Source organism: Heterocephalus glaber, unplaced genomic scaffold, assembly GCF_053883595.1.
Source record: "Heterocephalus glaber isolate CG9 unplaced genomic scaffold, H.glaber_assembly_v1.0 deba00001861, whole genome shotgun sequence".
NCBI lineage: Eukaryota > Metazoa > Chordata > Mammalia > Rodentia > Bathyergidae > Heterocephalus > Heterocephalus glaber.
In genome coordinates this window covers 591510-611966 of record NW_028258501.1, presented here as the reverse complement: position 1 = coordinate 611966, position 20457 = coordinate 591510, and the positions used below count along the sequence as shown (strand labels likewise).

At 63.4% G+C, this 20457-nt stretch overlaps 1 protein-coding gene across 5 annotated transcripts; it reads left to right on the top strand.

Moving 5' to 3' along the window:
* The first annotated feature begins 394 nt into the window (after positions 1-394).
* Positions 395-19722, top strand: Hcfc1 (host cell factor C1). 5 transcript variants are annotated; one of them, XM_021252273.2, is made up of 26 exons: positions 395-1561; positions 5384-5532; positions 5678-5838; positions 6545-6753; positions 7447-7531; positions 8057-8163; positions 9142-9321; positions 9392-9751; positions 9876-10036; positions 10556-10753; positions 10965-11189; positions 11323-11427; positions 11642-11861; positions 12035-12195; positions 12319-12457; positions 12592-12812; positions 13188-14574; positions 14733-14896; positions 15410-15854; positions 16058-16387; positions 16472-16590; positions 16677-16814; positions 17149-17334; positions 17721-18021; positions 18112-18175; positions 18276-19722. In XM_021252273.2, exons 1-26 carry the CDS (start codon positions 1369-1371, stop codon positions 18313-18315), a joined length of 6048 nt encoding a protein of 2015 aa, XP_021107932.1. In that variant the 5' UTR covers positions 395-1368; the 3' UTR covers positions 18316-19722. The 5 variants fall into 5 exon arrangements, with proteins under 5 accessions (XP_021107932.1, XP_004875034.1, XP_012924783.1 ...); XM_004874977.4 differs by having other exon boundaries at positions 399-1561; positions 12053-12195; positions 16061-16387; XM_013069329.3 differs by having other exon boundaries at positions 399-1561; positions 12053-12195.
* The last annotated feature ends 735 nt before the right edge of the window (positions 19723-20457 follow it).

Genomic DNA, 20457 nt, shown 5'->3' with positions numbered 1-20457 from the left:
GGAGGGGCCAAACGCGCGCGCGTGGGGGGGGCTGACATTCTCATCCGGGCATCCCCAGGGGCCGCCGCCGCCGCCATCTTTGTTTTGTGCTGAAAATCGCTTTTGACGCCTGTGGACGGCCGGGCGAGGGGAAGTGGCAAGATGGCGGCTCCCAGGGCAGAGGCGTGGAGGCGAGCTCTGGGGAGCCTTGGGGCGAGGCGTGTCTGCACCTGACCCAAGCGCGGTTCGAACCCTAGGCGAATGCGCAGCACTACCCACTTCCCCCACTGCGAGGCAGCGCAGGGGTCCTGTAAGAGGCTTGGGCCCAGAGACGCAGCGGTGCGAGGGCGGGGGGCGTGACGTCACCAGGCTCCGCCCCCTCGCCCGACCGCCGCCGCCATGTTTAGTTGTTACTTCTTCACACAAGATGGCGGCTCCCAGGGAGGAGGCATGAGCGCCCTGCCGTTACCGCTCCTCCTGCCGTACAGTTGCCACTTGTGGGCCTAACTTGGGCTTTTTGGAGCGGCTCCTGTGGGACGCAGTCATAAAGAGGGAAGCGAGGATTGGACGCTACCTTGCATTTGGTTTGCACTGGAAGAACTGACCTAGGAGGAAAAGAATAGGGGGGGGAAGGGGGAGCTAGTCTCAAGATGGCGGCTCCCAGGGCGGCAGGCGCAGCCTGAGCAGCAGAGGCGGACTCAAGGGAGGGGCGCGAGACCTCACGAGCCGTACGGCGCGGACCCCAAGTAGCCCCGGAGAGTTGGAGCTGCTTGCACAGGCCTCCGGCGCGCCTCTGTTCCTTGGAGTGTCGCGGCCGTTTCGGGAGCGGTGGCCAAGCTGAGCGCTGGGCGAGGAAGCGGGACAGTCTCAAGATGGCGGCTCCCACAATTGTGGTCTGAGCGCCGTCGGGGCTACGACGACCGCGGCGCCCGTGGCTCCTTTCCACCCGCCCCGGAAGCCGGCCAGTACTGGGGACTTGGGGGTGTGGGAACCGGGCCGGGGCTCCGCCATTTCCGGCGGGGGAGGGCTACGACTGAGGAAGGGAGGAGAGAGAGGCGGCTCAAGATGGCGGCTCCCAGGGCCTCCCGCCCAAGCTCGTGAGCCGGGACACCCGGACGAAGACTCAGGGCGGCGGCACTCGGCAGCCCGCAGTTCCGCGGGCCTGGGCGCCCGCCGGCGTCGGCAAGCTCTCGAGGGGATTGGGCGCGCGAGCAGGCGGGGAAGAGCTGTGGGGACGGACGGCAGTTAAGATGGCGGCCTCCATGGAGCCGTCCAGCTCCGTGTGAGGAGCCGCTGCTCCGCGAGCGCTGCCCGATAGCGAGGGGGTGTGTGCGCGGACCCGGGCCGCCCTTCCCGCCGCCGACTCTCCCGCCGCGCACTCCCCGAGCCATGGCCTCGGCCGTGCCGCCCGCCAGCTCGCCGGCCGTGCTCCTGCAGCCCCGCTGGAAGCGGGTGGTGGGCTGGTCGGGCCCCGTGCCCCGGCCCCGTCACGGCCACCGCGCCGTGGCCATCAAGGAGCTCATCGTGGTGTTCGGCGGAGGCAACGAGGGGATCGTGGACGAGCTGCACGTGTACAACACGGGTGAGTGCGAAGCCCGCCGGCCGCGAGCCCTCCCTTCCCTTCCCCGCCGCCTCCCGCGCCCGCCCTGCCTCCCTCCCACCCGCCTCCCTCCTCCTCCGTCCCCGCCTCGCTCTCCCCGCCGCTCCGCTTTCTTCTCGCCCGCCCGCGGTGGGGTCACTTGGCGTTTCTCCGGAGGAACCCTGGGGGCCGACGCAGGGAGGGGGCGAGGGAGGGGGCGCGGCGCCGCTCCAGACCCCGCCGTTAGTTGCCGGGGGCCGGGCCCCAGTGCCGCGGGCAGACATTGGGTCGGGAGGGAACAGGGCGCGCTCCGGGAGAAGAGGGCTAGCCTGGCTCCCCGGGCTGTGTGCCAGTGGGGGGGGGGCGGACGACGGATCGATCCCTGGCCGCGGCGACCCCCTCTGGGCATTCACTTTTGCAGTTTGTTTTCCAAATCGCCGCTTGGTAATCGCCCGGTAATCGTCGCCTTGGGGCGGGCCTGGTAAATCCGTTTTGCGCCGGGGCAGGTAGCCCTTGCCTGCCCGCCTGCTCGCGGGGGCAGTGCCGCCCCCGTGCCTCGCCCACGCCGGAGCCCCTGCACCAGCTGGCCCCTGCTCCCTCGTGGGAGCCACATGTCTCTTGCTCGGGGTCCTGGCTGACTCTCCAGTTGGGAGCCTGCTGCTTTCATTGTTGTCACGGCTTTGTCGCATCTTTCCGGGGTCGCCTCTGTGCCCCTTTGCACACCTAGCAGCCCAAGGGCCACCTGTCAGCCGCAGGACCTCCCCTGGGTCCGGGAGGGGCCGACCCCGCCACAGCTCCCCACGCTCCCACGCTGTCCTGGCGGGCTCCGTGGGGCCCCCCAGCCTACTGGCGCTGGGGACTCTTTGTGTTCGTGCTCCAGGCACCTGTTGCCTCTGTCCGGGCCAGCCTGGCAGCTGCGGAGCAGGAATCAGCCCATGAGCCGGGGCCAAGGGCAGGGCCAGGGCCTCCAGGCTTCGGGGCTGTTTTTAGCTCTGCCTGGGCTGCGCGCAGCAGCGCCTTCAGCACCCCTCGGACCGACTTTCTTCCAAGGCCTCGGAAAGTGGCCCAGGGGGTTGGCCGCCCGCCCCTGCGTGCACCCTTGGTTTCAGAGATGAACTGTCCCCTTGCACTGGTCCTTTCAGTCTGCGGGACCTGGCCCCAAGATGACCGCCCCCTGCCAGCTCTAGTGCAGTTGGGGGACCCGGGGTGCCTGCAGCTTGGCAGCCAGAGTCCTGGCAGGGCCTGGTGCCACCTCTGCTCCTTACCTTAGTCTTGTGTCCTTTGTTTTGTTTCGAATGAGGCCAAGGCATGTTCTCAGGCCTCAGCCTCCAGCCTTGCCCTTGGTGAGAATTTCTGCTCTGGGATCGGGGGCCAGGGCTGGGCTGTGCACTGTGTCTGGGAGGGGTGTGAGAGTGAGAATGCCAGCGGGTGGCCTTCTTCTTTGGTGGCAGTCACCATGAGGGGGCCACCTGACTGGCCTCTGGTAGGCCTTCGGTGGCCACGCGCCTCATCTTGTCAGAGCGGGCTGCGCCTGCTGAAGGGGTGCTTGCTTTGGCTCAGGAGCTTTTAGGCTCTGGGCTCTTGGCTGGAAGGAGCTTTGGAAATCTCTAGCGGACTTCCTCGTTTCTGAAGATGAGGGACTGGCGTCTGAGGGGGAAGTGACAGGTCCAGGGTCACTGCCAGTGGGTGGCAGGCTGGGCGGGAGCCCAGACCCTCATGGGGAGTGTTCCCTGCCTGTCTCCTACTTTGGTCAACAAGCCCGGGCCGCTGCCTCGACCCCTCTCTTCTTCTCCGTCCCTGTACTAGTTGTTCACCAAGTGCAGCTGGTGTCCCTTCTGTCCTCATTGCTTCCCCGCCTCTAGAAGTCACTTCCTCACTGGCCCTGCTCGCTTCATTCCTCGGGAAATCCTGTTCACTGTTCGTTCGGCCGGGCTCGAGTGTCACCTCTTCTGAGAAGCCCTTTGCATAAGCTCTCCTTGTCCCTCTGGCTCTGCTCCCAAGGGCCAGCCTTAGTGCTGGGCTCTTCCAGGGTGTTCTTCCCATCCCTGGAGAGGTTCCACGGCCTTCTCACCAGATGGGAAGTATAGGGCTGGGCCTGGGAGGGGCACACTGGAAACGCTATGATGTGACGGGCTGAACAGAAAGGACAATGACGCCTGTCACCCTAGCATTGAGGCGGGAGGGCTGCTGCGAGTTCAAGCCCAGCCTGGGCTACATAGTAAGGCCCTGTCTCAAAAAGTAAAAAAGACGATGACTGCATCTGCCCTGCTGGGTGGGTGCCAGTGTTGAGGTGGCCACAGGACAGCATCAAGTACAAATGGAGTTGGCAGCCCGGAAGTGAGTGGGAGGCCCAGTGGCACAGATAGAAGCCCGCCTTGCTCTTGCAGAGGAGAGGCTCCTGCAGATTGTCCCTGATTCCCCTCCGACGACGAGTGGCAGCCTGGAGGGCAGTAGCATGTCAGGGCACGGGCGGAGTGAAGCCCAGAATGAGTTGCGTGGTGCTGGGTGGGTGATGGGGGGCGCCTGAGGGCAGCTGCTAGATTGAGATGACAGAAGAGCTTGGGGCTTGTGGGTGGAAGGGGAGAAGCGGAGCTCTCTGTGGCAGGGGTGCGCTCTGACAGGTGCTCTTATTGGGGCTTGGAGAGGGCCCTGCCTTAGCTGGAATATTGTAGAATGTAGAAGGAGCCTGGGGGCCTCAGTGGTCATTTCTCACCTTGCCTGCTAGCTCAGCCTTCACGCTGAATCCAGCAAGGCCTCCAGAGCTGTGTGCCCTGCCACCAGGGTGTGCTAGTGAGGGAGAGCCTGGCTATGTGTAGAACCATGCGCAGGGCTGAGTGGCCTCGGGTGAGCCACTGCTCCCAGGCCCCGTCCCCGACGATGCAACTCGCCTCTTGGCCGTCTCTCCTGACTTGTGCAGCGTGGATCTGTGTGCTTCCCTTGGTTCTTTTTTGCTCTTGCACTAGGGACAAGAGTGAAGCAGAGCCGGTGCACCTGTGGCTGCATGCCTGGGCAGCAGCTGGGTGGTGGTGACTCAGCTAAACAGCTGTTCCGTCACCTGTGGCATAGGGGTCTCCCCTGCCTGGGAGCCTCGCCTCGCCCTGGGTGGTCAGACAGGTGGATGTCTGCAGCCTCTTGCACCCCAGCGGCTCGGGCCCTGTTCAGAAGCGGCAGTCTGGACAGTTCCCCTCCCTAGGAACATCCTAACCCGTGCTCTGGAGCCATAGCGCGCAGCTGGGGAAGGGGTGGCACGTCCTCTGGTGGGGCGGCCTGGGCACCTTAGGCGGGAGGGGCACGGGCCTGGGCTAGGCCGCTGCAGGCTCCGAGAGTCCTCCCATGCGTCACAAGGCTCTTTTCCAGCTGCCACCACTGGCTGGAGAATGTTCTGGAGTGGTGTAGGCGGGGCGGTGGGGGAGGGGTGCCGCTGTCGCGCCTGCAGACCATCACCTAGGAGACAGAGCCCGGGAAGTGGGAAGCGACAGCGAGAGCTGCGGCCAGGGCTCCTGGAGAGGGCACTGTGGGCATGGAGGTTGGAGGTTTATTTGCGATGCTCCTCCAAGCCCTAGGGGAAGGAAGTCGGTGGCCAGATTCCCAGAAGCTGATGAATTATCTTGCTCAGCAGCTTCCTGCCTGCTGACGTGACCATGACGGGAAGCAGGGTCTCGCAGGCCGCTGGTGGCGGGCTGAAGGCCGAGGCTGTGGCACGTGGCATGGCTAGGCGGGCTGAAGGCTAGAGTGGCATGGGAAGGCCTGGGACTCGGAATGGGCAGTGGGGCAGGGTTCAGGTGCTCCTGGGTGGTTTGACCTGTGCTTCTTTCGGTCCTCCAGCGACCAACCAGTGGTTCATCCCGGCTGTGAGAGGGGACATCCCTCCCGGCTGCGCGGCCTATGGCTTTGTCTGCGACGGCACCCGCCTGCTGGTGTTCGGCGGGATGGTGGAGTACGGGAAGTACAGCAATGACCTCTACGAGCTCCAGGTAACAGGGTCCCTTCCCGCCGCCTTGGGGGAAGGACCCCCAGGAGCCGGCCTCAGAGTCTCTCTGGAAGCATCCTCTCCCCTGTCCCCTCCCCCGTGACCTCCTCGTCCTGGGACGATGATAGCTGTGAGTCTTGATTTTACAGGCAAGTCGTTGGGAGTGGAAGAGACTCAAAGCAAAGACACCCAAAAATGGGCCCCCTCCATGTCCTCGGCTCGGGCATAGCTTCTCCCTTGTGGGCAACAAATGCTACCTGTTTGGGGGTCTGGCCAATGATAGCGAGGACCCCAAGAACAACATTCCGAGGTGAGGCTCCCTGCTTTGCTCTGTGGGTCTTCGAGCGGAGGTGCTCGACTCAACGCAGGCCCTCTCAGATATGCACGTTAGCGCCACACGGCCCTGCCCTCCCCAGGCCTGGCCTGTGCATGCCCCTGAGAGCCTCCTGGCTCTGAATCTGAAAACCGAGTGGACCTTATGGCCAGGCTGGACCTGCTTGTCCTGGGGCCGTCCCTGCAACCTGGGCCCCGGACCCGGGCCCATCGCTTTCCCACCTAGCAGCCAATGCCTACAAGGCTTCTGGAGGGTGTTTTCTGAGGCCAGCTGCAGGCCCTCTATCTGTCCAGAGGCAGTCCCGGAGCCAACACCCTGGCTCTGGGGAGGCCCTTATAATGGCCTGCTTTGTGTGTGCACGCAGGGCTTGACAGGGTGGGTCTGAGCTTGAGGCCACCCCTGTGGCCTCACACACCCTGTCCCACTGCCTCAGTCTGACTCACCCTTGGGACCTGTCAGCCCCTTCGAGGTGAAGGTGGAGGAATCTGGATTCACCCCTCCCTTTTCTGGGAGTGTGCTGTCACTGGTGAAAACCCATTGAGACCTCGAGGTGTGGTGTGGCGGCTGGCTATAATCAATCAATCTCTCTCTCTCTCTCTCTCTCTGTCTGTCTCTCTCTCTCTCTCTCTCTCTCTCTCTCTCTCTCTCTCTCTCTCTCTCTCTCTCTTTCTCTCTCTCTCAGATATCTGAATGACTTATACATCCTGGAACTACGGCCTGGCTCTGGAGTGGTGGCCTGGGACATCCCTATCACTTACGGGGTCCTGCCCCCACCCCGAGAGTCACATACTGCTGTGGTCTACACGGAGAGGGACAACAAGAAGTCCAAGCTGGTGATCTATGGAGGGATGAGTGGCTGCAGGCTGGGAGACCTCTGGACCCTTGACATTGGTAAGAAGAAGCTGCTGCTGCTGCTGCTGCTCTTGCTTGTTCCCTCCTCACGGCAGGCTGGAGGTGGGGTTCGGGATGGTCCCTAGGGTGGGGGCTCCTGCTGGTACCCTGGGCCAGGGGCGTTCCTTTTAAGGAAGAATATGGCTCAGTTGGCTGAGTTGGTCTGCCGTCGTACAGGAGAATAAGGGGAGAGACGAGATTGCTCTTTCTAGAGGGAACTCTCACTTCAGGTGGCCCTGATCTCTGCTGACTCGACAGTGGTCTGGGTATTTGCAGAATAATGCAGCCACCAAGTCGAATGTCCGTAGACCCTTGGGTACCTGGGGACTGTTGAGCTGGTGACCTGGTGATGGCTGCCGTGTCCTGGAGGGATGGCTGCCGTGTCCTGGAGGGTTGGCTGCTGGGAGGGTGGGTATCGGTTCTGCCGCCCTGGCTCAGAGCTGGCACCAGTGGAAACAGGGTGGTCACAGCTTCAGCATAGTACTTCCCAGAGTGTAGCCTGCAGGGTGCTAGGGGCAGGGACTGGGTTCCATGGAGACAGGAGGTGGGAGAAACCAGGCCAAGATGGTCAGGCCAGCTCTGGGAATGCTGGAACCTGGTGCTGGCGGTTCTAGCAGGCAGGGGCAGGCCTAGCCCCAGCTCTCTGGCATGCAGAAAAAGGCCACCTCTTTCCACCTCTCTCTACCTCTGCAGAGACACTGACATGGAACAAGCCCAGTCTCAGTGGCGTGGCCCCGCTTCCTCGTAGTCTCCACTCTGCGACCACCATAGGAAACAAGTAAGTGGCTGCTCCTCCCTTCCCTAAGCCCCAGGGAGGCCTCCTCCCAGGTGGCTGGCATGTGTTCCAGCCCTGGGGACCCAGAGGAGATGGTTCTGGGGTGGAGGGGGCTGTGGTGTGCACGGCTGTCATCCCAGTACACTGGGAGGCCCAGGCCAGGAGGGTCCCGAGTTCCAGCCCAGCCTGGGCAGCCTAGTGAGAGCCTGGCTCAAGACATGAAAGAAAGAAAGGACTAGGGAGGGATATAGCTCAGCACATAGGCTACCACCCAGCCCGAGGCCCTGCCTGGGCCCCACTGTGGGTGTCGACTTGTGGGCAAGCAACGCTGGCAGCTGTGTGCGTGGACACCAAGGTCCTGGAAGGAAGCCGAGGATGGTGGAAAGCACGGTGTGCCTTGGGTGGGCTGAGTAGAGTCAGGACCAAGGGTCTTAGATGCCCTGGGGACTCCTGGGTAGAGCTGCAGGACCAAGCCTGTCCCAACTTCTGGCTGGAAGAGGTGGCCTCTAGCTTGTTTCTCCTCCTCAGAATGTACGTGTTTGGTGGCTGGGTGCCCCTAGTCATGGACGATGTCAAAGTGGCCACGCATGAGAAGGAGTGGAAGTGTACCAACACCCTGGCTTGTCTCAACCTGGGTATGGCCTCTTGGGGCTCGCTTGGTGTGGCCTGCGGGAGGCTGACCCCCTTGGCCCTGAGAGCTGTGGGGTGCGAGAGGCGGGAGCCAGCAGAGTGTCCAGGGGCCGCGCTCGGAAGTGCTCTGCTCTTGCTTGTCTCCTAACTCTCTTTGCGCCTGCGGCTCTGGCCTTGCGCGGTACCCCTTGCAGGGACTCCTCAGCACACCTCACTGGCGACCACGCACTAGTCATGGCCTGCCCACTTACTGCATCCCTGCACAGTGAACAGGCCGTCATGGGCCCACAGTCTGTATAGGCACTGTGCACCCCCATCCAAGTGCATTCCATGAGTAGAAACTTCGGGTAGGAAAGCTGGGCACAGTGGACCCTGGCTGTAGGCCCAACTACTTGAGGATCCCTTGAGCCTGCAAGATCAGACCAGCCTGGGCAACATAGCAAGACGGTTTCCCTACCCTAGAGGTCCAAATGTCTGCATAGAGCCTTTGCCAGAGCAGACACCCCTGGCAGTGCCTCGGTCCCTGGAATCTGGCTTTCAGTCCCCCACCAGCCTCTGCTGGGTGGCGGGAGCTCCCTGTGTGCCAGCCCCCAGCCCTGGCTCCCCTGGGGCCCCTGCTACAGTGGGCATGGAACTCAGCCACGAGGCACCGTGTGCTTTCAGTCCGTATTGCTTGTATTTTGACCAAGGGTGTGTGTCTTTCTGGGAGTTAGGGTTCCTTTGCCTGTCTGTGTCTGTGGGTTGTTGCTTGATGTGTGAGACTTGAAACCTTCGGCCGTGTCACACAAGAAGCCTTCCTGGTTTGCTCTTTGTGTTTTATCTTTTTAAGTTTTTTATCGCTTTTGGTTTTTTGTTTCTATCTTAGTACTGTGACAGCTTCCTGCTTCTGCTTCCCTATCTCATCAGGGAGGGGACGGGCAGCTGGGAGCCAGCGGGGTGGCTTCCTCTGCCCTCCCTGCTGACCCCAGCGCCCACCCCTGCAGACACCATGGCCTGGGAGACCATCCTGATGGACACGCTGGAGGACAATATTCCGCGCGCTCGAGCCGGCCACTGTGCCGTTGCCATCAACACCCGCCTGTACATTTGGAGTGGGCGTGACGGCTACCGCAAGGCCTGGAACAACCAGGTCTGCTGCAAGGACCTCTGGTACCTGGAGACAGGTGAGGTGCCGTCCGGCTGGGCCCCACCACTGCCTAGGCCATCCGCCTCACCAGCCGCCTTCTCTTGCAGAAAAGCCTCCCTCCCCGGCCCGGGTCCAGCTGGTACGCGCCAATACCAACTCCCTGGAGGTGAGCTGGGGGGCGGTGGCAACAGCCGACAGTTACCTTCTGCAGCTCCAGAAATACGACATTCCTGCCACGGCTGCTACTGCCGCCTCCCCCACACCCAACCCGGTCCCATCTGTGCCTGCCAACCCTCCCAAGAGCCCTGCCCCTGCAGCAGCCGCACCTGCCGTGCAGCCGCTGACCCAAGTAGGCATCACGCTCCTGCCCCAGGCTGCCTCGGCGCCGCCCACCACCACAACCATCCAGGTCTTGCCTACAGTGCCGGGCAGCTCCATCGCCGTGCCCACTGCAGCCAGGACTCAGGGTACGTGGGGGACTGAAGCTGTGCCCTGGGTCAGCAGGCAACCCAGGCCTGTGTGCTCCACTCGGCAGGGGCAGGGGCTGCTGTGGAGAGCTCACTTGCTGATGGCCGACCCCTCTTTCGCCAGGTGTCCCTGCTGTTCTCAAAGTGGCCGGTCCGCAGGCTACTGCAGGAACCCCACTGGTTACCATGCGACCTGCTAGCCAGGCTGGGAAAGCCCCCGTCACTGTGACTTCCCTGCCTGCGGGTGTGCGAATGGTTGTGCCCACACAGAGTGCTCAGGGGACGGTAAGGAGCTGTCACTGGGCTGGGCTGGGCTGGCCAACCTAGGTGGGACTGTGACCCTGCTCCCGTGCTTCGTGTTGTGTGCCTTTTCCCTCTGAAGTGCTGACAGTGGGCTGTCTGTGGGGAACAATAGGGTGGCGCTTCTAGGGGACCTGAGGTTGCCTGGGAAGGACACTCGGGCCATCTTAAGTGTTGGCCTGCCAGCCCATAATCTGGCTGGCTGCGGCTGCCCCTGGGCTCTGGTGGTGTTCGTGGTACCTCGGGGAGTCCAGGGCTTTGCCCTTGCTGAGCGCATACCCTGGCACTGAGCTGCACCCCAGCCCTGACTAGTTTTCTAGAAAGATCTGAGCTCAGCACGCTTGCTACCAGGGCTGCCGTTTCTGTTGGGGGGGGGGGGGTGTCCTCCCTGTGGGAGCCAGGAGGGAGAGCCAAGGCTGCTGCCAAACACTTGGCAGGTTCCAGCTTGGCCACGGAGCGGGAGGCAGGGGAGCCCTTGCCCCTCACACCCCATGTCCGGCACAGGTGATTGGCAGTAACCCACAGATGAGCGGGATGGCCGCGCTGGCAGCTGCTGCTGCTGCAACCCAGAAGATTCCTCCTTCCTCGGCACCTACCGTCCTGAGTGTCCCGGCAGGCACCACCATTGTGAAGACCGTGGCTGTGACGCCTGGCACCTCCACTCTCCCTGCCACCGTGAAGGTGGCCTCTTCGCCTGTCATGGTGAGGGTCCATCTTCTCCTCAGCTCCGGGGGCCCCTGCTCGCTGGGATCGGACAGGCAGCTGTCACTTTGGGGCCTAGGCTGTGGAATAAGCAGTTGCGCTTTTTGGTGTGGTAGCCTTGGGCGCAGCCCTGAGCCGAACTTTCTGCAGTCAGGGTGGGGCAGTGACATGGGCTCTGCTTGCTCATCACTCGTCTCGGCCCCCACCCCAGGTGAGCAACCCAGCTACTCGCATGCTGAAGACTGCGGCCGCCCAAGTGGGGACATCTGTCTCCTCTGCTGCCAACACGTCTACCCGCCCTATCATCACGGTGCACAAATCGGGGACCGTGACAGTGGCCCAGCAAGCTCAGGTGGTGACCACGGTGGTGGGTGGTGTCACTAAGACCATCACCCTGGTGAAGAGTCCCATCTCTGTCCCCGGAGGCAGCGCTCTGGTGAGTGACAGCTGCCAGGCCGTGTGATGGCCAGTGGTGACTTGGTGCCCTGGTCAGCTCCAAGAGAGGCCCAGCCCAGGCTGTGCCCTTGTTTGTGCCCGGCTCACTCTTTGCTCTGTCCTTTCCTTTTTAGATTTCCAATCTGGGCAAAGTGATGTCCGTGGTCCAGACCAAGCCAGTTCAGACTTCGGCAGTCACAGGCCAGGCCTCTACCGGCCCAGTGACTCAGATCATCCAGGTGAGCTCGTGGTCCCACTGGAAATGCCCCCTCAGCCAGTCCGACAGGCACGAGTGAGCACTGGGCTCTGCACAATGGGTGTCCCCTGTGCAGAGGGCCCTGTGAGCACCCATGGCCCAGGGTCCTGCTGCTCTCTCCCACTGCCCAATGTACCCATTGTGCCCCTGGGCTGCAGAGGCCTGTGCAGTTCATTCCCCTTGCTTCCCCCTTTCAGACCAAAGGGCCCCTGCCAGCGGGGACAATCCTGAAGCTGGTAACCTCGGCAGATGGCAAGCCCACCACCATCATCACCACTACACAGGCCAGTGGGGCGGGAACCAAGCCTACCATCCTGGGCATCAGCAGTGTCTCCCCCAGCACCACCAAGCCTGGCACGACCACCATCATCAAGACCATCCCCATGTCAGCCATCATCACCCAGGCGGGGGCCACAGGTAGGGGTGCGGCCAGAAGGGGTAGAGCTGCATCCCTGGGCTCCTTCTTCCGCCTTCGAGTTGCCGGGTCAGTCTCTGAGCTGCAGAGGGAGCTGGTGGCAGGGTGGCTTCTTGGAAAGGAGCCCCGGGGGAAATGGGGACAGGGACGCCCTCACAGAGCCGGTCTTCCCCAGACCCCCTCTCCCACACAGGTGTGACCAGCACTCCTGGCATTAAGTCCCCCATCACCATCATCACCACCAAGGTTATGACTTCGGGAACCGGAGCACCTGCCAAAATCATCACTGCTGTCCCCAAGATTGCCACTGGCCACGGGCAGCAGGGAGTGACTCAGGTAAGTCTTGCATGGCCGGCCGCCTCCTCCCCTGATCCCTGGAACAGTCCACCCTGGCAGGGCGTGCTATCCTCCCGATGGGCCTGGGAGTGACATTGGTGGCGCTTTGCTCTGGTGTTCTAGGTGGTGCTAAAGGGGGCCCCTGGACAGCCAGGCACCATCCTCCGCACTGTGCCCATGGGAGGCGTTCGCCTGGTCACCCCTGTCACTGTCTCTGCTGTCAAGCCAGCTGTCACCACGTTGGTTGTGAAGGGCACCACAGGTGTGTAGCCTGCGGGCCAGGGCCTTGGTGGCTGAGCTCCGTCCCCGCAGATGCCCCCTGCCTGGCCTGGGTAAGACGCTGCTGGAGAGGGTTGAGTGTGGCCGCCTCACCCCGCCTCTCCTCCCTTCCCGCAGGGGTCACCACGCTGGGCACAGTAACAGGCACTGTATCCACCAGCCTTGCTGGAGCCGGGGGCCACAGCACCAGCGCCTCCCTGGCCACACCCATCACCACCTTGGGCACCATTGCTACCCTCTCAAGCCAGGTGATCAATCCCACTGCCATCACTGTATCAGCTGCACAGACCACGCTGACGGCGGCTGGCGGGCTCACCACACCCACCATCACCATGCAGGTAGAGTGGCCTGGCTCAGCCCTGCGGGCACGCAGGCGGACTTGTCCCACTGTCACGTGCGGCCTCTGTCCCATAGATTGCCGCGGTGAGGTATCTCTTGAACGCTAGCATTGCCCTTGTAAGTGGCAAGTTGCCCTTGTAAGCATATAGCACTTGTCTTCATGTGCTTTCTTACGCCAAGGCCCTGGGCATGCTGAGGTGCCTCCGGCCGGCTGCCAGGGCTTGACCTGCCCGGCTTCCTCTCCTGCCCCATGGCCTGGCCGCTCCCAGCGTCTATGCATCAGAGGGCTGCAGCACGGGTGCCTGCGTAGGCTGGAGGGAGGGTGGAAGTGAGAAGTCGGCTCTTGGGCCCTGACTGCTGCTCTTGCCCCCCAGCCTGTCTCCCAGCCTACCCAGGTGACCCTGATCACAGCTCCCAGTGGGGTCGAGGCCCAGCCTGTGCATGACCTTCCCGTGTCCATTCTGGCCTCGCCTACCACGGAGCAGCCCACGGCCACAGTCACCATCGCCGACTCGGGCCAGGGCGATGTGCAGCCTGGCACCGTGACGCTGGTGTGCTCCAACCCGCCCTGCGAGACCCATGAGACGGGCACCACCAACACCGCCACCACCACTGTCGTGGCTAACCTTGGGGGACACACCCAGCCCACCCAAGTGCAGTTTGTCTGCGACAGGCAGGAGGCCGCTGCTTCTCTCGTGACCTCGACTGTGGGGCAGCAGAATGGCAGCGTGGTCCGTGTCTGCTCCAACCCGCCCTGTGAGACCCACGAGACGGGCACCACCAGCACCGCCACCACGGCCACCTCCAACATGGCTGGGCAGCATGGCTGCTCGAACCCGCCCTGTGAGACCCACGAGACCGGCACCACCAGCACCGCCACCACGGCCATGTCCAGCATCGGTGCTGGCCAGCAGCGTGATGCCCGCCGTGCCTCAGGCGCCCCCACTGTGGTCCGCATCAGTGTGGCTCCTGGGGTGCTGGAGGGGGCCCAGGGCTCCATCAAGCCCCAGTGCCAAACTCGCCAGACCAGCGCCACCAGCACCACCATGACTGTGATGGTCACTGGCACCCCGTGCGCCTCCGTGCAGTTGGCCCCGCTGAGTGGCAAGGACGTACCCTTGGGGCGCCAACTGGAGATGCTGCACCATGCCCACACAGCCGGCACCCAGAGTGGGGAGCCCAGCGCGGCTCGGGGGATGCCTGCGCCTGCGTATGAGGCCCTCCAGGCTGCCTCGCCCGGCGCCACCGTGACTGTGACTGCCCTGGAGGCGTTGCTGTGCCCCTCGGCCACCGTGACCCAGGTCTGCTCCAACCCGCCGTGCGAGACCCACGAGACGGGCACCACCCACACCGCCACTACCTCCAACGCAGGCAGCGCCCAGCGGGTGTGCTCCAACCCGCCGTGCGAGACCCATGAGACGGGCACCACCCACACGGCCACCACCGCCACCTCCCACGGGGCAGCGGGCCAGCCCGAGGGGGGGCAGCAGCCCCCTGCCGGCCGCCCCTGCGAGACGCACCAGACCACTTCCACAGGTACCACCATGTCTGTCAGTGTGGGCGCCCTGCTGCCTGACGCCGGCCCTGCCCACAGGACCCTGGAGCCTGGCGCGGTGCCCCCCACCCCTGGCCAGGCTGGGGCCGCGCTGCTGGCCCCCTTCCCGACGCAGAGGGTGTGCTCCAACCCACCCTGTGAGACTCACGAGACAGGCACCACGCATACGGCCACCACTGTCACCTCGAACATGAGCTCCAACCAAGGTGGGTGAAGGCGGCTGGCCGTGCTACTAACAGGGTGGGTTGTCCAGTCCTGTCGTGCCAGCCACACGCAGAGGTCTCCAGGAAGGTGTCCCTTCTCTCTGGTCCCCTTGAGAAGGGTGGAAGTCCCTGGCATAAACTCCCAACTGTGGCCCCCACAGACCCCCCACCAGCCGCTGGTGATCAGGGAGAGGTGGAGAGCACCCAGGGCGACAGCGTGAACATCACCAGCTCCAGCACCATCACGACGACTGTGTCCTCCACGCTGCCACGGGCGGTGACCACTGTGACCCAGTCCACGCCTGTCCCAGGCCCCTCAGTGCCGGTAAGATCCCAGAGGGTCCTTCCCGCCTCCTGCCCGCCTGCCTGCCTGCCTGCTTGCCTGCTGTGCCTCTGGCCACGCTGTTCCAGAGCTGACCACCAGGTGTCACTCTTGGATCGCACAAGGGGCTGTTCTCTGCTCTTTTTCCACACCTTGAAAGGCTGCGCCGACGGAAGGGAGGCTGCAGTCCTGGGCCGCCCTGGTTTGGGGAGGTTTGTCTCCCGAGCTGTGTGCTGCTGCGTGTCCCTTCACTGTGGGCGCACTGGGTTCTGCCTCCTCTTTGCTCCAGCCCACAAGGCCTCTTTAAGGACAGTTTGACGTGACAGGGTGGGAGGTCCTCAGGGTCCCTTCACCGAAGCCCCCTCACTCTGCAAGTGACTCACTGTCCTCTCTCGCGTCAAGCGTGGTGTCTGGATGGCCCATTGTGAGTGACCCCCCAGGTCCACGGGGCTCCCCTGCAGGCTGTGGGGACACAGGACCGCCTGACGTGTTCTTCTCTGCTGTTGACACCCGCAGCCCCCTGAGGAACTGCAGGTCTCCCCTGGGCCCCGCCAGCAGCTGCCGCCACGACAGCTCCTGCAGTCCACCTCTGCGCCCCTCATGGGGGAGCCGGCTGAGGTCCTGGCCGCTGCCCCGCCCGCAGAGCTCCAGGCCGCTGTGGACCTGAGCAACACGGGGGACCCGTCTTCGGGCCAGGAGCCCACTGGCTCTGCCGTGGTGGCCACCGTGGTGGTGCAGCCCCCCCAGCCAACACAGTCTGAAGTAGAACAGTTGTCGCTTCCCCAGGAGCTCATGGCCGAGGCCCAGGCGGGCACCACCACCCTGATGGTCACAGGCCTCACACCCGAGGAGCTGGCTGTGACTGCCGCCGCCGAGGCAGCTGCCCAGGCTGCAGCCACCGAGGAAGCTCAGGCCCTGGCCATCCAGGCTGTGCTGCAGGCTGCACAGCAGGCCGTCATGGGTAGGTGCCATGCTGGGTCGGTGACCGGCAGCAGACAGGGCAGCCCAAGGGGAGAAGAGTGGCCTGGTAGGCCCTGGGCGGGCAGTGGCCAAGGTAGAACTGGGTGGAGGAAACAGGATAAAAGCCGCCAGGGCCGCCATCTCTGGCCCGTGGGCCAGGCATGCCAGGGTTCCTCTTGAGTAGTGTTTTTCTTGGCCCTGGAGCAGGTACCGGGGAGCCCATGGACACGTCCGAGGCGGCAGCGGCCGTGACCCAGGCAGAACTGGGTCACCTTTCTGCTGAGGGCCAGGAGGGCCAGGCCACCACCATCCCCATTGTGCTGACGCAGCAGGAGCTGGCAGCCCTGGTCCAGCAGCAGCAGCAGCTGCAGGAGGCGCAGGCCCAGGCCCAGCAGCAGCAGCACCACCTCCCTACCGAGGCACTGGCCCCAGCTGACAGCCTCAATGACCCGGCCATCGAGGGCAACTGCCTCAATGAACTGGCGGGCGCTGTGCCCAGCACCGTGGCCCTGCTGCCCCCCACAGCCACTGAGAGTGAGCAAGGGCTGCCCTGGGGCAGGGAGGGCCGCAAGGGCTCCTGGGTCTTGAGCCTCCCCAATCACATCCCATTTTTCCCAGGCCTGGCTCCATCCAACACATTCGTGGCTCCCCAGCCAGTTGTGGTCGCCAGCCCGGCCAAGCTGCAAGCTGCAGCTACCCTGACCGAAGTGGCCAATGGCATCGAGTCCCTGGGTGTGGTGAGTCGGTGTTGGGGTCCCAGGGCGCAGTGCCGGCTCCGGGTCCTGAGGGCCAAGGGCCTGATCTCCCTGTTTCCGGTTTCCAGAAGCCAGACTTGCCGCCTCCACCCAGCAAGGCCCCTGTGAAGAAAGAGAACCAGTGGTTTGATGTGGGGGTCATTAAAGGCACCAATGTAATGGTGACACACTATTTCCTGCCACCAGATGACGCTGTCCCCTTGGATGTAAGTGTCCCTGGGCCCTGGCCCCAAGGCTGGCATTGCAGTCACAGTCCTGGCCCCACCGCCCAGAGCAGGGGTTTCACGGCAGCTGCACCTGTGAACCCACTTGCAGCCAGGCCAAGGTCCACCGGGCTCTGTGTCCCTCCTTGCCCCGTACTCCATAGTTCGCACAAGTCTGCAGGTGCCAGCCTGGACCTGGTGGTGCTGGGCTGGACCCCAGGGTCGGCACGTGCCGGACGAGTGTGATGAGTGTGTCGCCAGCCTGCAGAGACACCTTCAGAAGCGGCTTCACGCTACTTTCCTCTCTCTGCCCTCCTGCCCTTCCATCTGGCCCCAGGACGATTTGGGCGCCGTCCCTGATTACAGCCAGCTGAAGAAGCAGGAGCTGCAGCCAGGCACAGCCTATAAGTTCCGAGTTGCCGGCATCAACGCCTGCGGCCGGGGGCCCTTCAGTGAGATCTCCGCTTTTAAGACATGTCTGCCGGGTTTCCCGGGGGCCCCTTGTGCCATTAAAATCAGCAAAGTGAGTCTTGCCATGGGGTGGGCCCATGCCCGTGCAGGTGGGGGGCCCAGGAGGCTCCCAGGGCAGAGGCAGTCGCCTGGCGGGTGGTATCCAGGGCACAGGGAGGGCCTCCGCCCAGCCTCAGTCTCCTCTGCAGCATGCTGGCTGTTGCCCTGTGCCGTTCAGTGTGCTCTGCCCTTGGCCCAGAGACATCCCCGGGGGTCAGGGTTCCTTGTGAGCTCCGTGCTTGAGTGCAGAAGCGCGGGACAGGTCCCATCTGGGCGGAGGGGCATGGGGTGGGGGGCGGCCTTGAGGCTTCACTCAGGGCAGGTCACCATGAGCCGGGACAGGCTGGGAGGGCCAAGGCCACGGACAGCCAAGCGCACCTCCGTCCCTCACGCTCGCAGAGTCCCGACGGTGCTCACCTCACATGGGAGCCGCCCTCCGTGACGTCGGGCAAGATCATCGAGTACTCTGTGTACCTGGCCATCCAGAGCTCGCAGGCAGGCGGCGAGGCCAAGAGCTCCGCGCCAGCGCAGCTGGCCTTCATGCGTGTGTACTGCGGGCCCAGCCCCTCGTGCCTCGTGCAGTCCTCCAGCCTCTCCAATGCCCACATTGACTACACCACCAAGCCCGCCATCATCTTTCGCATCGCCGCACGCAACGAGAAGGGCTACGGCCCTGCCACGCAAGTCAGGTGGCTGCAAGGTGAGCAGCTGGGCCTGGGAGGGGTCCCCAAGGCGCTCTGCCCGGGAGGCCGAGGCAGGGGGCTCACTTGCGGCCCCCCGTTCCTTTTAGAGACCAGTAAAGACAGCTCGGGCAGCAAGCCAGCCAGCAAGCGGCCCATGTCCTCTCCGGAAATGTAGGTGCACGGCCCACGGGGAGCCTCTGCGGGGGGGCCTGGGGTCTGGGCGCGTGGTGGGACCCTCATAACACGTGTTTGTTCTCTGCCACCTTCCAAGGAAATCTGCTCCAAAGAAGTCGAAGGCGGATGGTCAGTGAGAAGCAGCTGGCTGAACCGAGACCCTCCTGGACCCTCTGCTTCAGGAACCGCCCGCCTGGCACGCGCACTCCCGCCACTGCTGCCCGCTGCCCCTCCTTGCCCCTGTTTCCGCTCCAATGTGAAGAAAGCACACGGCTGGCCGCTGCTGTCGCTGTTGCGGAGCAGAGAGCCTGTGAGAGTCGTGTTCCCCCTTCCTCTGCCCTCCTGGCCCAGGGGCTGGGATTCAGGGGCCTGTGGAGGAGAGGCCACCACTGCACCCACCACTCAGAGGCTGCGCACGCACGTGTCCTGGTTCCTCGCTCTCATTTGTCACCTGGTGTTTGCAGCCACCCCTCCCTCAGGCTTAGCCACCCTCCACAAACTGCAGAAAGCACCTCTTTCTCAGGCCTTCTGCCTGCCATCTCCCCCTCCCTCCCGCTTTATAGAAGGAAGGAAGAAGGCCAAGGAGGGGCGAGAGGGGCCCTAGGGCCCGAGCAGTGGCTGTTACCCTCCGGCCTGCGGGCGCAGAGTGGCCCTACTAGCCTGGTTCCGCCCTGCCCGGCTTGGCACGGGCCACGTCACCAACTGCTGCATTTGTTGTATTTTTTTAAGTTGAAATTGATGAAGCTAACATTTTTATTGTAATTTTAGCCTTAGCGTGTGGGGCTTTGTCCCTTTTTTGTTGTTAGCCGTGTACAGAATGTATCTTTTTTCTTTCTTCCCCTTTTTTTTAAAACTTCTTTTCTCCTTGGCTAACCCTTGGCAGGGATGTTTGGGGAGGAAAAGCGGGGCAGCTGGGGCTGGAGAGGTGCGGAAGGGGCCTCCTTTGCTCCCTCTTGGGGCTTGGCCACCCAGCCCAGGCTCCTCTGCTCCGCCTGTCCCCAGGCCTCTGGGGACAGCCGAGCAGAACTGTGACACCACCCTCCCAGGGTGAGCACTTCCCGTGGAGAGGGACTGGAGGGCCCAGGCAAGTGGCCCTGCAGCTCGGCTCGGCTCACAGTGCCGTCCTGGCTGAGCCCCACTCCCCAGAGGGCTCACTACAGCCTCCCTGGGGCCTGTGGGATTTCTCTGCCACCCTGGCTGGAGGCCTCAAGCAAGGTTCGCCAGTGACAGTCTCTGGCCCCTCCATCTCTGTGTGGAGGTTTGGGGATGGAGGGTGCCCCGCCCTGGCCCACACCTGCAGGGCCTCTGGTTCGTTGTATTATAGTATATTTCGCTGTGGAAATGTCATGTTTAGTCGCCTTGGAGCCCACCACCCGGTCCCATTGTTTTGCTCGTCCCCTCTCCTGAGCGCCCTTTGATTTCTCTTGTTTCTGAGAACAGTACCACCTGTTCATCTATTGTAGAGTAACCTGTGACTCAATATTACCATAGTGCGATGTCGTTTTGTGCTATTTTGAACAATTAAAGACCTTTTTTGAAAAAACCATCTGGTGTCTCACTGTGTTGGGTGTCCTGTGGCCTCTGGAGGGAAAGTTGTGACCTGGGTCACAGATGAGGCTTTCTGCCACCCACTCCCCTTCTGTAGGTCACTGTGGCCTCTGCCCTGCAAGGGTAGGCACTGTAGCAGAGACCTGGCAGGCATTGAGGGGCCACTGCTGAGCTGGCACTGGCTCCCGTGTGCTGCCAAAGGCCGCCCCAACCATAGGTCAGTGCCGAGCACATGATGGGCACTGGGTCCCACAGGAGTGGACCCTCTGGCTTTTTCTCCCAAAGCGCCAGGCCCTGAGGGGCAAGGCTGGCAACTGGGGTAGGTGGGCGGGACTGCACTCGGTGCTAGGTTAGGGCCTGCACTGGCATGAGAAGGGCACTGGGGGCACACCAGCATCCCCAACTTCCTGGCATCTGCTGCCAGCCTCACCCAGGTAGGAACCAGAAACTCCTGGGCATCAAGAGGCGTCCCTCCCTCGACCTGCAGCACCGCGGCTTCCCCAACAAGGCACCCCTGTGCAGTGGCCTCGGTGGAGCTTGCCCTGGTCCCACTCTGCTGGGCTCTGGTGACTCCTTTCTCAGGGGCTGCAGCGTCCATCTGCCTGGCCTGTGGCCTCGCGACTGCAGCCAGTGCCACCTCCCCCCAGTACTAGGGATGGAGAAGCCCAGGCCCCTCTTCATGCCTAGTTTGTCCTTGGCTGGGCGAGGGAGGCCACGAATGACTATAGCAC